Genomic DNA, 15,558 nt, shown 5'->3' with positions numbered 1-15,558 from the left:
GCCTCCCATTCTGTGTCGGCTTTGTGGCGCAGTGGGTAGAACACCATGTACATTGCGTTCCGCCCGCAGGGTCGAGGGATCGAAACCAGGCGCCGGATAGTCTTTTTTTTTTATATAGTGTAGGGGGAGGGGTGCGGACAACGACGGTGCGGACTACGACTACGGACGTCAACGCGGGTGACATCGTGAGTTACTGAAATGCTCTGCATTTAAAACATTTATTATTATTATTATTAATGCAAAATTACATGCGGGAGTCCGCACAAAGAATTTACGGCTGGGTCGTCTTGTCGCGAGGTGAGCCCTCGCAGTCATCATCTACTACATATATCCTCCGCTTATATCCACGTCCGCGACTAAACGCTTCTTCGAAACATCATCATATGACACAGGGAGCCTGCATAATCTAGCACAAAAGTGAAATCAAAGGGCCTTATGAGATACCACACTCTTCCAACGACACCTTTTATCGCTTGTGAACTTGCTTAATACTTCAGAAAATGTGTCCGTCGAGTGATCAGCTGTTCGTTAAAGTCGAAAAACAAAATAAAAGTGAACGTGCAGCCTGTGTGTGTGTGTGATTACTAAAACGGTCATTCCTTGATTTCGCTCCGCATTTGTACACAATGATAATTATAAGGGGGGCCCTCCCCCCCTTCCCTGTCTTGGAAAATACCAGTGCGTTTTCCATCTAGTTGGTCTAGTGAGTCCTACCTTGCTTAAGTTAAGACGAGTCTCTAGCATTGCCGAAGCTGCACTGGGTTTTTTTCATTCCCGCACAAGCTAGCTATTATATCTATTTTTCTGTGGTTTAACTCTCCTTGCTATCAGGCGGGAGTGGGCACATATTTAACGACCCACAGACTTGGTATATACTTAATATGTTCGCATGGCCTCTATTCCTATAAAAGTCATAAGTTTCGAATAGGGAGCCCCAGTGCTGCGGTTTCCCCAAACGCCTTGCGTCGCCGTACTGCGCATGCGCAGAACCCAAGCCGTCCTTGGGTGTTTTGGGTTTGCGTTTTGCGCGAACGAATAGCGGGCGCCCCAAAGCTGGAGTTAGATTATTTGGCCGCGCCTGCCAGCTCGGCACACTCAGGGGCTCGAACCTGCGCAGACCACGGTAGCAACCGCTTGTCGCTGCTCTTCCGAATCAATCTGATCGCTAAAAAGAAGTTCCACATGCGAGAAAGTAGGTGTTAGTGTGGTGAAAAATTGTGCTAGGAATTGTCATCAGAAGCTTATTTTAAAAGCGGCGATCAGATATCTGTCGCGATGCTAAGCCTACGCCGACCGCGGCTGCGGAGGTTCGGCGGTCCGACCGGGCCGCGCGGAGCGAGGTGTGGTGAGCGGCCGATGGATGACGTTACCTGCGCGGAAGCATCGAAAGAGTTTACGGCAGATGTCTTGGGCATCGATCGCTCAAACCTCAATTATAGCGGAAATAAAGTTCCACATGCGAGAAAGGGGATCATAGTGGGGTGAAAAGTGTGTTAGGGAGTGTCATTCGCAGTTGCACAAATAGCGGCGATAAAATATCCGGAACAGTGCTAAGCCTAAAGTTTCCAAAATCCGAGCTAGGGTGGCTATCCGAGCCGACCCGAGCAATGCAAGCCGGTTGCGGGCTGTTGACTCGCCGCGCGCGAGCGGGTTGCGTTTGCGTTCCCCTAGCTTCTTGGGGGCTCCAAACGCCGGCTTCCCCTATTCTAAAACTGCCTAATCACATCTCGGAATCATATTTTTCTACGACGTATATACGGTATATATTCGAAACAAAGCCGCATTCGTTGTTCGCACTGCAAAACGAAAGCAACCTCTCAATGTGCCAATATCAGGTCTAAACGCGCCTGACATATTCGGAGGGAACAGTGGTGATATATGCTGCTGCCGTCGCGGACGCCCGTAAGGTAAGAGCGGCGAAGAAACGCGCAGCACCGCGTGGCGTTCGAGCACTCTATCAGGACGCAGCTGTTTTTTGAAGTCCCCTAGACGGACTATTTGCTTACAGACATCGCCATAACAATTGTTGCTCAGGGCGCGGAAAGGCGAAAAGAAGCGAAAGAGAACCAAACACTGCATGAGCCGCTATCAGCGGCGCTGCGGTCATCCCGTAAGCGCGCCGGAGAAGTGGCGGCAGGCGGCGCAGCGATCGCGAAGCTCGAGAACTCATCATCAGCAGCAGCTTTTCGGAGCGCTCAGTATTTCGGAGCTGTCGAGGTGCGGACGTACGGAGCGCGGCGGAGCAATGGATAAGTGTATGAAATTTATTATTTTGTTTTTAGATTAGCAATGCTTTAGAGAGAGATGTAGTTTTAGTCAATAGGGTTAGTGGAAAGGAGCAGGAGTTCTTAGGCGTTGTTAGGGTAGGAAAGTGACCGAGTCAAATGTGCCACGCGGTTGCACGTTGTGGTTTACACGCGTAATAGTTGTGATGCTAGTAAGCAATTCGTGAGAGAATAATTAATGTTCCCAGAAAGAATCGCACGTGGTGTTTTACCTTTTGATTAGAGTGGAGCGCGCGAGAACGCGGCAGTGAAGTAAGTTAACAGTTGGACACGCCGGGGATCTGCAGTGCCATGCCTCTGAAGAAGCCGGGTGTTGTGTGCACGGGGTGCGAGTACGAATACCCGCTCGGGGAGACGAGGTTCGGGTCGGTCGAGAACGCTGAAGAGCAGGACTTTATGTGCAGAGTATGTGTGCTAGCGTCGCGCCTCGACCGGCTCGAAGAAGGGGGTTAAAGTAGGAGAGCGACAGGAGGAGCTGAAAGGTGAATAAAGAGGTTGGCGCAGATGAAGGTCAAGTTGGTGACGAAGGGTGACATTCCGGAAAAGAATGACGTAGGTCACGAGGCAGGTGTGTGGACAGTGCTGGGCCCCGAGAAGGGAAAGAGGGAGGACAAAAACGCCACGCCGGAAGACAATCGCGGGCTGGCGCTGACCCAGACGTATCGGGAGCAGTTGCCCGCGCCGGTGGAAGGCAGGAGGAGGAAGACAGATGCTTGGTGATCGTGCCAGGGGACTCGAACATGCGCTACTCCGAGAGGGAGCTTAGAGAACGGGTGAGAGAGGACGAGTGTGTGCAGGTTGGTGTGTTCCCTGGGCAGAGGGTCAGGGTAGTGTTGGAAAAGGCGCAGGACAAGATGTGGGAGAACATGCAGGGGCAGAACCTCGTGGTTGTAGCCGGAGGAACCAATGATAGCAGGAGGAACCAATGACATTCCGCAGGGAAGGGGCGCTGGAGTGCGGAAGCAATTGGAAAAGGGAATGAAGGAGCTTCAGATGCTGTGCCCAAATGTGCAGGTCATTGTGAGCACAGTACCCGAGATCATTGCGAGGGGGGTGCATGTGGGAAAGGAAGTTCTCGCTGTAAACCGAGACATATGGGAGCTGAGCAAGGCGCGGGGTTTCACTGTCATAGACATCAGCAGTGATGTCCGACGGGTGGGCGGGAAAAGGGCGTTGCAGCAGGCAGGTGGGAATAGCCAATCAGGCGATGACACGACGGGGTGTAAAGAAGAGGGGGGGGACTGAAAATCGCACACATAAACATGCAGGGTGGCAGGAAAAGAGAGAAGTGAATGGAGATTTGTAAGCAGCTAGAAGAGGAAGGTATCCAGACATACGTCATGACCGAGACAAACCTACGGGACCTGGAAGAACCTCCGCCAACATAGGCGTGCGCACAGGGGGGGCAGGGGGGGCGGCCGCCCCCCCTAATCATCTGAAGGGGGGCGCCAAATTGGTCCATATTTTGCCAATGTAACACATTAAAGTAAAAATTTCTGCTCAGAAATATTTTGTATGTGTTGTAATTCCATTGCATTGAAATAAAAATTTTATAACCATCCCTCTCAGCACTGCGTTCGGACCGCTAGGCCTTCAGTGGGAAGAGGTCAGGAGTTGCTTAAGGGGAAGCGGGGGTGGGGGGGCGCAGCGGTAAGACTTTGCCCCCCCTAATCGAGAACTCTGCGCACGCCTATGTCCGCCAATCTGAGAGTATGTATGGGAAGATTGTAACAGGACAGCTGGACGGAGAAAAGGTGGAGGGGTGGGCATGCTTATGCACCAGGGGGCTAATTGGAGGAGAGTGAAAGAAAACTGTAAAGAACATGTGTGGGTGAAAGGGATAGTTGAGGGTAGGGAGATGGCTTTAGGAGTGCAAACGGGTAAGGAGAGCAAATAGCAAAATGAAAAACTGGTGGCATGTCAAAAAAAGGACATCGAGGATGAGGCTTACCTTAATACGAAAGGAAGACGGAACGCAGCTATAATGAGGCATAGAGCCCCCTGGGGCTACAACAAATACGAGGTGGTCTGGAAAGGGGTCATGGTACCAGGATTAACCTTCGGAAATTCAGGTCTGTGTGTGGAACCAGAGACCCAAGTGGGCCTCGAGGTAAATCAGAGAAGCGGTACTGGGGGATATGGGGTGGTCGTCCTTGAGGCAAGGGAGGCGCAGAGCAAGGTAAAGTTTGAGGAGCGACTTCTATTTAAAAAAAAAAAAAAAAGGATGACATGACCCGCGATTATTTTCGTTAAGCAAAGCACATTTTTAAGTAAAATTATCACTATTAGGGCAGCCATTCAAAATGACCAGCGCAAAAACTCTGAAAGGTGGCAGTCTGCAAGGAAAAGTAGGCGAACAAAATGGAAACATTATCAGCCACTAAAAAATTTGCAAAAGCCTCGACTTGAATGAACAAAACGTTAACGTCAAACTCAAGTTATGAAGTATCCTTTGCACGTTGCCACTGACTGTGTACCTAGTTTGCCCACTCTATCAGCCCGCAAACCAAGTGTTGTCGCCTTTTTGTGAACAGAGGGGTGATGGGTGGCTGGGAAGAAGGATTGGCATTCAGGATGGTTGATGACAACAGATCAATCATAGCTCCAAGTACGTAACACGCATGGAAAAGCAGAGCCCAACCTACGTTATGCTCTTCCAGCCGTCCATGTAGTCACCACTGTACCCACAAGGTCTCTCTAACACTTGCCCCAGTTTCCATTGCCTGCCAAACTTGTGCGTGACAATAAGCTCTCCATTGAAACCTGACTTGTTGAGTAGACAAATCAAATTGCAACATATTAGGTCATCAGGCATCGTAAGACCTAATGTTCTTTTATTTTTACAACAACTGTGCCAATGCCATTGAACCTAGTGTAATTGATTGATTGTAGGATTTAACGTGCCGATGCAAAGCAGGCGATGAGGCGCGCCATGGTGGAGCGCTCCGGATTCATTTTGACCACCTGGGGATCTTTAACCTATGCCAAAATCTCGTACACAGGAGCGTTTTTGCTTTTCGCCTCCACCAGAAAAGTGGCCGCCACGGCCGGGAATCGAACCCGCGTCCTCATGCTCAGCAGCACAACGCCCTAGCCACTGAGTACTGCAGCGGGTTACGTGTAATGGGGCAGGGCACTTGCAAATTATTCTGTAAAATCAAGAAAGCACCGAGAACACGAACACTGCAAAGGAAATTCAAACTCGTGCGTCAATCCAGGAAATTCGTAATGTCAAGGTTCAACTGTATATTAATTACCATTAGGAGTGCTCTATGTAATCTAAACTGCTCCCAAAAAACTTTAATAGAGTTATTCCAGTGACAAAGCAAGGGATACAAAGCTACGCAGAGAAATCTTCAGAAAATATTTATGCATACAATTCGCCTTCTTTCCCGGCCTTTCATATCACATTCCAAGTCCACTGCAGCTGCTTTCTAGACAGTAAAGTCAAAGAGTCGCAATTGAAACTTTATTGATGAAATCTATACATGAACAACATCTGCAAATAAAAACCTCTTTGGTTTGCAGAGTAATAATTCAATGATAAAGTATGAACTAGGAATGTTTCCCCTTGTATAAAAATACAACATTTGTACAACAGCAAGCCACACACTGACACCGGTGTGTAGAAGGCCACAGATCTTTGTTTAACAAAAGGTACACATTGTCACAGGTAAGGTTCATCTAAACAGTCACACCACAAAGGTAACAAACGCTCTGATAATACTCTTATCATAATACAATAAGGTTGTCATAATACTCTTATTGAAAGCCGGTGCAAAGTTGCTCCAGTAGAAAAATATAGCACGTATACAATAACAAATTGCGCCCTGCAGGGTAGATAACAAAACTTGTGTGTGCACGTTCCCTGTGCAAGGCAACAGGCCTTGGTCCACCTCAACAATTGGAAATTAATGTTATTCTACTGGAGGATGCTTCAGGTAGTTGAGTGAAGATGGCCATCAACAAACATCTACTTTCAGGCAAGCAAGGCCAGCACATCGGCATTTTTTTATTGCGACTGCATTAAGCAAGGTCAACGTACGTAAAAGTTTGTACGGTTAGAAAAAAAAAGCCTTCCTGGCTTATAAAATATTGGCACAATAATAGTTAAAGGACGCCCACATACGCCAAAGTTTTGCAATAGAAAAAAAAAAGGCCTTTCCGGCACATACAATGTTGGCACAGTAACAAAGTATACTGTTGAGAATTTTCACCGCGGCGCTAATAATATAAAATCTGCATTCATACAGAACATGATCAATTAAGTATGGATTTGAATAGTATGACTGCTGCTCATACAAAAAGGAATAAGTGATAGTATGAGTCTGTTAGTTACCTCTGAAAAGTAAGGTCACTCATTCTCCCATTGACGGTGGCATCTTCCAGTTTGGGACGCGTAGCAGGTTCCTCAAAGTGGCACCCCTGCCAGGGTCAACCGACAGCCGAGACCATGACGTGACTTGAAAGAGTGCAGTTTGTAAAAATACTGGCAGGCCTTTTCTCTTAAAAGTACCACTTACACAACGGGCAAGAAGCTCGTTCATTTTGGCAGTGAAATTGTTGCTTTTATAACAGACTGAGTACCTTTGAAGATTATTGGAAGAAAAACAGATCCCTTCTTCCAGGTTTGTTAAGGCACGCAAAGCGCACATTTACTCAATTGCCTTTAGATAAGTGCAGTGAAGAATGACTTGCATTGTCTGATAAGTGAATGCGCGAGGTCGATGAACCTGAGTTCACTCGTGCCAAAAGATTATGGCAATTGATATCAATGACATCTTCAAGCACAATCGCATCAAGATAGTAGCAGTGAAAGATGACCGGTCTTGTTTGATAAAGTAAGCCTACTAGGTGTGACTGATCCAAGTTCACTCCTGCCAAAAGAGTACGGCAAATGAATGCCCATTGCACCTGCTGATCTTTCGAATACGGAACCTTCCACTACCATCTACTAAAATGAGGAAGATGGGTAAAATGCGACCATGTCCTCTTCTGGGGATCCTGGCTGTAGCGCGACTACTGCTCGGTCAGCTTTCGGGCAACAAGGGCGTCCTCCAGCCTGGGGTGCACCACGAGTTCCTCGAAGCGACACAGCTGCCAGAGTCGACCGACGGCCGACACCACCAGGTAGTGGTACTTGTTCTTCGAGCCGTAGCTCTCGCACTGGACGCTCACCTCCTGGACACCGGACCACCGGCAGAGGAGCTCCTGCACCACTTCGGGCCTCTCCTGGATCATCGCCAGGCAGCGGGCTGTCTGGATCTGGTGTGGGGAGAAAGAAATGTGTGCAACGGGGCATAAACGTATCGCTACCTCACGCATGGAGCACCTTGACGCGGCGCACTGGTCTGGCAGAAGTTGGAACTTAGGAGTGAAAGAAAACGTGAACCGAGTGGTTCATTACTTGCAGAGTTGCATGCGCCGGCCATGGTTCCATTCCAGTCATCCTGGGTTCTTTTCTTTTTTTCATTACCCATGTTCTTCCTATAGCCTGAATTTATATCCAAATAAAGTCTGTAATGTATTGCTTTTGTTTCTTGCTTTTGCAATGAACAACTAAACTCCCTTACCCACAGCACGCTATACAAGGGTTGACGTCGAAAGGTCTAGTTAAAGCTGCTTGAAATCTTTACTGCATTGAAATTGAAAGTAAACAATAATTACAGCTCTGCCTGAGTGAAGGGAGCCTTTGTGTGCATATGCGTAAGAAGGGGGTGGGGGATGGGGGGTTCTAGAAAGCCCTGTGTTCCGTTACAAAGAACAAAGATGTAGGAAAAATGGTCTAGACCGCACCATTGTGTTTGCCCACATTTTACAGACGATTCCAGCTAAGCGCAATAATACCAGTTTACCCCACCAATACAACACGGTGTGTTTACAGTGATCGCAGGCCGAAACAGATCCGAGGAATAGTAATGTGGCCAATTCAGGATGGGTTGTTAGTACTCCATCAACAGAAATTCATGTTAATTCATCCACATCAATACCAAACAATAAGTTCAAAGCTTATTCCATTCAGAGCTAGGCACCTACGAAAGACTACAGCTCCAGCTTTATGCCAAATGAGCACATATCCGTTAAAGGGACCCTGCAACACTCTTTGAGCAGTGCAAGTAAACCTGCGCGACGTTTAGATTACACTGCCGGGAATACCTGAGCCAAATATTACACGTGCACGTGAAGCGGTGAGCGCGCAAATCGATGTGAAAGACGCGGAAAAACCAACCGCTCTCTCTTCAGTTGTCCTCATTATGCATGGCCTAAGGGACGTCACATAGGCCACGGCTGCCCGATCGGCTGTCACTGGTCAACTTCGCTGCTAGATTCTCCCATTTCCGTCGTCGTCATCGCTGCGTACGAACCTCTTCTATGCCTGAACCTGTAGGCACAGTTTTGCTGTTTCTTTTGTGTTTTGAGTGCGCTCGGAGTTTGAGTGATGAGCTCAATACTTCCCTTTCAATGCGACCACTCGACTACAAACGTTTATTGCTTCAAAAACGCCCTACCAGCCCGAGCGCGCACTTGCGAGCAGGCACCCATGCCTGCTTTTTTGTGGCACCAGACCGGAAATAGGCCCCTCCGCGTTGCGGAGAAAAGGAGAAAACTACCCGGCATGTGATATATCGAAGGCCGCCGAAGAGAACGCCACGAGCCGCTCCCCTCTCCGGGAGAGAGCGCGCAGCTTTCGTCGCGTTGCCCGCGGTCGAGTTGAGAGGGAACGATTATGCGCGATTTCTCATCGCGCGTAGTTTCGTTAATTGTGAACGGATTTTCATAATTCTTGCGGGAGGAGATTTCTGGGCAATAGACTTTATCCCAAAATACATTACTAGTAGTCTATGGAAAGTGTTGCAGGGTCCCTTTAAAGTAAACTTGGGTGACGGTTAATGCTAACTGGTCACGGAGCTTGGAGGAGATCCTTGGAGGAGATCCCTGGAGGGGATACTTAATGCTTACCCTAAGGTGTACCACATCTTTCACGTGGTACTTTTTCCGTGGAAACAAATGATCTGGCGTGCTCATCGCAAATATGCAGCATAATAAAATCACATATAACGTGTTTCAATGAAATATATTTTGATACCATAAATGTACTTTGTCAGGCCGTGGGTGTCCAAATTGCCTTGTCTGAGAGCAACAGTTAATTCAATTTTAGTTTTATTCCGCCATTTATTACAGGAGGAGGCCCCAAAGTTACGTAACCATTAGGCGGACATCCATCCCATCACGTTTTCCACTAAGTAAAACAATTTCTGAGCTATCAATTTTGTCAACAACCTTTAATTCCATTACCACTGTGAGAATATTCGAAACTGTAAATACTTCGCGAAATTGTTTGCTGTTCGATTTGCAGCTCAGCATCCCAAGTTTTCAAATACAAGAAATTTACGTCAAATGCAGCAATAAAAGCTGGCTCTGCTGCCCGACATGCAAGCTTTCAAGCTTCACCACAAGGTATGCCCCATTTGCTCTGGCTCTTTCGCACGATGTTAAAATGGTGCAAAAAAGCGTAACATTTGTAAGCCTTCTTTGTGCAAGTGGAATGCTGCCTGTATAAAATTTATAGGCCACGTTTCCTGTAGATCTAGTGGCATGAGGGATGAATCAAAAGTAAGTTCTCAAGGATCAAGAAAGGCTTGCAGTAAGCTCATACCTGTCACTAGCATGCTTAGCCTCTTTTCAATGACTCAAAAGATTGCCGTCAAATATACTTCTCTACTCGCAGAATGTTCAGAATCCTGAACTTCTTCATGGCAAGTTATGCGCAATTTTCATCCACTGCTTTGTCATATGGTCTCAATGTATTTTTCATTTTCGTTCCATGTTCTTATATAGCGCTATAGCACATGAACACTCAGATTACTGTCCAAGTTATCTTTTCTTCAATGTATGTTTTAGAGTCTCTATATACGCTAAAGCAAAGATATTTGTGCCAGAAAACATTCGATTCAAAGCCAGTTTTTACTACTTGCATTTGAAAACACGTGATTCGACTTTGAAGGTCCCAAATTTGATACTCGCACACTTACCCTTTTCATTACCAGAACTTTAAATATGTGTATCCATCTATCTGGCTGCTCCATTGCCATTTCTGCTTCTTTGCGAACTCATTTCTCAACCACCAAACTTTGCTCCATGGCTCTTTGCTTACACCTGGTACAGTCGACCAGCGCTGGTCTTGCGGGTGGGGATATCAGGGCGGTCACTCAGGACGCCAGCGGGAAGGGGGCGCCTATCTCCACTAAACACCCCCTCCCTTCCGCTCCTCTGCAACCAGCACCTCCCTGTCTTCTGTCGGTCAAAAGATACTTCAGCGGTGCACTCTGCACTTTGAAGTAAGGGGAGAAAACACTGTGTCCAAATCATCCCAAATTAACCAGCCGATACTGAGAAACATTCACCACAATTTACACCGAACCCAAGGGGGAATAGGCCTCTCCAGAAACGAGTAAGCTGCGGGACATAACGTGGCTTCCGTGTTCACAATCCTAACTCGAGTGTAACATCTGCCTTCCCAGTTTCTGGCACATTAAGAAGTTTTAAGAAAAAAACTTATGTTGCAAGGGCGCCTTGTACCGAAGCTATCAGCCCGAAAAGTAAAAGTGACTCCAAAAATTAATCGATTTTATTTATTTAGTAATGAGCGATTTTATTTCTATTACTCTTACTGTATGCATGGATATGGACAATTTCGTACAATGGTCTGGCTACTTGGAGAGAGAGGCTGCATTTTCTGGGTCTGGCATTGTTATTTTCGGCTTGGGTTGGATTCATCTTACGAGAGAAAGAGAGAAGCAATCTTTATTTGTTGAGCAGAGGCTGATGTTATTTGCTTCGTTCCGTGGAAGGCATCCCTAGTCAGGGATTGAAATCTCCTTCCCGTTTTGCAAACAGAGTGAAGAACCCCTTGCTCAACTGTCTTGTCGTATGCACATTTCTTTTTTCAAAGAAACAGACAGAAAAGAAAGAAATGCTAAAATTACTGGCATGTGGTGAAACTTTTCAAAAGTAGCAGAAAAGTCTGAAGAATGTCCTTTAAAGTAGAAGAGAGCGCCCAATTTCCGCATTACACCAAACTACCCTGATCTAGCTTGCAAACCTCGCGCCGTCTACAACATTAATTGAGCAGATTGAGCTCATATTGACCACAATCATTTTGCTCCACTAGACTTTTGCCCGTGTGTGTGATGAGAAGCGGTGTGCCAAGCTCGTGCACTGTCAAGAAGTTTAACGCTGAAGCATTGTCTTTCTGTCAATATGTACGTTATTACCAGGAACTAAAGTGCCTACTGTTTTAGTTTGCAAGTAGTAAAACCCCCCCTTCCGCATGTCGCCGATGTTTCCTTGTCTGTGTGGATCCCTGCGAAGCACCCTTAACCAGTAAAAAAGCACGTGTACACGGCACTGTAAAAAATTCCGTAATTTTACGGGTGTTTTCTGCGTAAAAAGTGTATGCTTCATCAGCCTCTTCAGTACAGAGATCCTATTCGTGCTATTTGGGAGTAACTATATCACTGCTAGTTTTGCTTGAATGCTCGTCCTATTCCTGCTTCTAGCAGTGGTTAATTGCTTATGGTCTAAAATCAGGCAGTCAATATTGGGACATCGCTAGTGCACGCAAGCTTGATGAATAACTCCAGTTGTCTGGCACATTGATTAATGCAAGTAGGTTTAAACTTAATTTTTACTGGCAAGTCTCTTTTCGTTTGTGCATTTTAAGCCGTATTATACTCTCGTGATGTACCTGGCCTGTGAGAGACTGGGAGATTTACGGCGTCATCATGACGACTACTCGCTGGCGCTATTGATTCGCGGTACTCATTGCAGTCTTCACCCATCGAAATACGCCCGTTTCCCTACCGCAAGAACCCATGCATAGACAGCAGAGGGGAATTCCCCAATATTTACAACTTCGCTATGTAATTTTGAAATGCAAAGTAACTTCATTAATGTTACAGCCGTAGCTGCCGTAATGTTAGAGTGTCTCAGCGGCTTGTAGTTATATAATCTGTTCCAGGATAGTTTCAATAAAACAAGAGTTGGAGCTGTGTTTTTGTAATCATACTCCCTCTGTAGACAGACATACTTTACTGTGCAACACTAAATGTGGGAAAGCCGTGTTACAAAAACCAAGCTTCACCTCAAAACACAAGCGCATTGCTGAGAAAACATCTTCGCAGGAAACTTATAAGCCGTCTTATATCAATACATGAAGGCCATAGGGCGTTTTTGTTACTTTTATACGATCCAAGGTATTTCAGTGGGCGCCGCAAGGTGGCAGTACGCTAGCGTGAGATTCTTGTCTACACCGCACCGTTGTCGGGGACGATCTGCTAAATCCCAGCCATAGACAGCTTCGCTGTACAAATGAGTTTGACAGTCGCGTGGGGAAGTGGGGGAGGCAGAATTTGGCACAGGGTGCCGAATGCGGTAAGGCCGGCTCTGCAGTCGACTCCCGTAGATACTAAGTCCACAGGGACCACAAAAAACTCTGGACGAACCGAATTTCCGATTAAAGGAGCAGCGCAATAACAGTACTGTTACTAGTCCACAACACGTCTTCATTCTTGATTCCATTCACATCCTCGAGTCAGGTGTACGACAGGTGTACGACACTGGTAGCCATGACAGTTGACACTTATCCCTCAAATCGAAGCCTGAGGCGTCTTGCACACAAACTGCTCACACAGTGTTGTGCGCTACGACAAAGCAGTTGAGAACTTAAAAGAGAGGGATGCTGGCCTGAGTCTCAACTGACCTGCTGCTTTAGTAACTATACGCTACCTAGGTACAGTTGTCATGGCACCGACGTCAGTACAGAACGCGGTGCTGTTTTTGCGCTTGAAAACTTGGAATTACTATGCCAAGAAAGATTGGCCACCTCAATGCTTTTTATTCAAAATAACTTCCAATTAACCGATGCAATAAATTTTAGCTTCAAATTATTAAACAATTTTTCCAATGCGGGGACCAGTACGTCACTTCCAATTGAGCAAAAATTCTAAATAAGCGACTTCGAATTATCGTGAGTTGACTGTATTCTGAATCCCCACCAACTGCCTCTCTGACAGCACACGAAGTGGCGGCAGCACTCACACTGACACGGATGGGGTCACACTCCTGGATATCCTCCGCCCAGTCGTGGTCGGCATCGCACGAGAGGCCGAAGCAGCAGACGTCCCTGGAAACTACCAAGCGGGAGTAGCAGTGCATTGCTGCCAGAGTCAGTGCGTGCATGTGGCTGGAAGCTGCGCTGCACTCGGTGTGCACTGGCAGCTCCACTGGGGCAGTGATGAGGCAGCGCAAAAAGCCCGACACATAGTCACCCGGTGTCGCCGACTGGTTGCTTGCGAACTGCTCTTCTCGAACGGATGTTGTCGTCGCTGGAGCTTTGCCCTCTAATCTGCGGTTGTCCGAGGAAAAATGTTCAAAGGCACCCGTGAAGCACGAGTTGCAGACCTGCGACTCCTTCTCAATGCCATCGTGCAGCAGCTCTTCATTCTGGGCCCATTTACAGAGCATGTCGAAGGCGACGTCCCGCGCTGGTCCAGTGGCGCAGTGCGAATTGATCTTCGACACCAACAGGTTCCACGACTTCTGCACCAGCGAATTGTTGTTCAGCTTTCTCATAAGCAGCAGCAGGCTTTCCGGGATACACCAGGGGAACCCGAGGCTATTTTCCTCTTGCCACTCGTCTGCGCACGTCACCATGTACCAGGCCGACGCCATCTCGAGCAGCGTTCTTTGGGTATCGCTTGAGCCTTGGTCCCCCTGGCATGCAGCCTCGACGTCGACGAAGAACTGTTCTTGCATCGCTGTGACCAGGGCACGGTACTGCTTCGCAACGAGCGCCTTAATGCTCGCTGTATCCTCCTTGCTCTTGTTGTAAAGAGACACGCTGTTGATGAGTCCTGTGACAACCTCTGCTTCGCTCTCGATGCCGTGCTGGTTCAAGATCTGCGCCATGAACCAGGTGTAGGCGGATTTCGCCTGCTCGGCAGCAGTCCGATGTCTCTGCCACCCCGGGTAGTCGAAGAGTGCGCAGTGGAAGTCGCTCGCGGTGTACTTGGCAGGACTGCTGTCTACGAGGGACTTGTTCAAGCGGTAGAGCTCCCCCAGGATTCTCTTGGATCGGTAGGTCGATTTGGCGCCCCGCTTGTTCATGAAATCGGGATAACCTCGCGGTCTTTCTTTCAGGCTGAGTGTTTCCGAGATGCCGGTCTTTGCGAAGTCAAGGCAGATGGAGATCTTCTTGGCGAGGGAAAGACAGAGGGGGTCAAATATGCCTTCGTCTAGCTTATCGGCCCAGACCAGGTGAGCGTTTGACATCATGCCGATGCTGTCATGTAGTATGTACTTGCACAGGAATTGGATGATGTCCTCGTCCTGCAAGGTGCCGATAGCAAGACAGTAAATTGGTGACGTTTGATTATATTTGGCAAACAGCTGAAACAGACTTGACAGGCAATAAACAAGTAAGTGTCCGCTTCTGGTTGAACTCTTCCAGACGACCCTTAACTGAAAACAATGGCACCACAGCTCACAGTAATCAACCAGAGGTTCCCTGTGCCCTCTACCTTAGTGTATGCAGTAAGCAGCAGCATTGGCAGGCAAGTGTACCCTTGACCACATTGCAAAACGTTTATTTTAACCAAAATAGGTGCAGGACCTTCCCACAACCTAAATGAAGAACCGTTGCATAAATGACATAGGCCTAAAATTTCTGGAGTTTTGTTGCAGCCTACTAGGCTGATCACAATGGTTCAACTGCGGGCTTTGCCTGATAACACGGGCCTAAACATCGCTATCTAGAGGGGTTTAACTCGCGCAGCTGCCGACATGAATGTTTGACAACCAAGGTTATGATTCTGTCGGCATTACAGACCTCAGTAAAATTCATAGTTTACTTTGTTGCATTAAAATTCACGGCTAACGTTTGACGTCAAGTGCCTGAAGCGTTTCCCGCACCAGAAACATGGCGCGCATACAGCAGGCACACCGGTGCCACTGCAGATGCCACCTGCACTGCAGTGCCACCGGCAACAACACGGCGTTGGCTACAAGTGTGGAACGAAGCACATAGCTCCAACCAGAGCTCGTCCCCACTGGTCAGAATGAAACTCTTGGTACAAATAAAGTCGCACATGCGGAAAAAGACGTGTTGATGTGGGTGCAAACTGTGCTACCAATCTTCGTCCGTGCCTGCAGTGAAAGCGGGCACCGAATATCCATTGTGGGGATAACCCTAAACTTCTCTAGGCAGGGAGAC

At 47.6% G+C, this 15,558-nt stretch overlaps 1 protein-coding gene across 1 annotated transcript in view; it reads right to left on the bottom strand.

Moving 5' to 3' along the window:
• Positions 1–5,747: 5,747 nt before the first annotated feature.
• Positions 5,748–15,558, bottom strand: part of LOC144163410 (uncharacterized) — a 29,339-nt gene continuing 19,528 nt past the window's right edge. Inside the window, exons 9-10 of the mRNA XM_077694389.1 lie at positions 13,386–14,675; positions 5,748–7,550 (exon numbers count right to left, since the gene is read on the bottom strand). Of these exons, the coding sequence (XP_077550515.1) occupies positions 7,305–7,550; positions 13,386–14,675 (1,536 nt within the window). The 3' untranslated portion in view covers positions 5,748–7,304. The remainder of the gene's footprint in view (positions 7,551–13,385; positions 14,676–15,558) is intronic.

Source organism: Haemaphysalis longicornis, unplaced genomic scaffold (genome assembly GCF_048455015.1).
Source record: "Haemaphysalis longicornis isolate Haplotype H1 unplaced genomic scaffold, Haemaphysalis longicornis Haplotype H1 scaffold_12, whole genome shotgun sequence".
Classification (NCBI taxonomy): Eukaryota; Metazoa; Arthropoda; class Arachnida; order Ixodida; family Ixodidae; genus Haemaphysalis; species Haemaphysalis longicornis.
The sequence above is the reverse complement of the archived record's forward strand: the minus strand, read 5'-3'. Positions and strand labels throughout refer to the sequence as shown.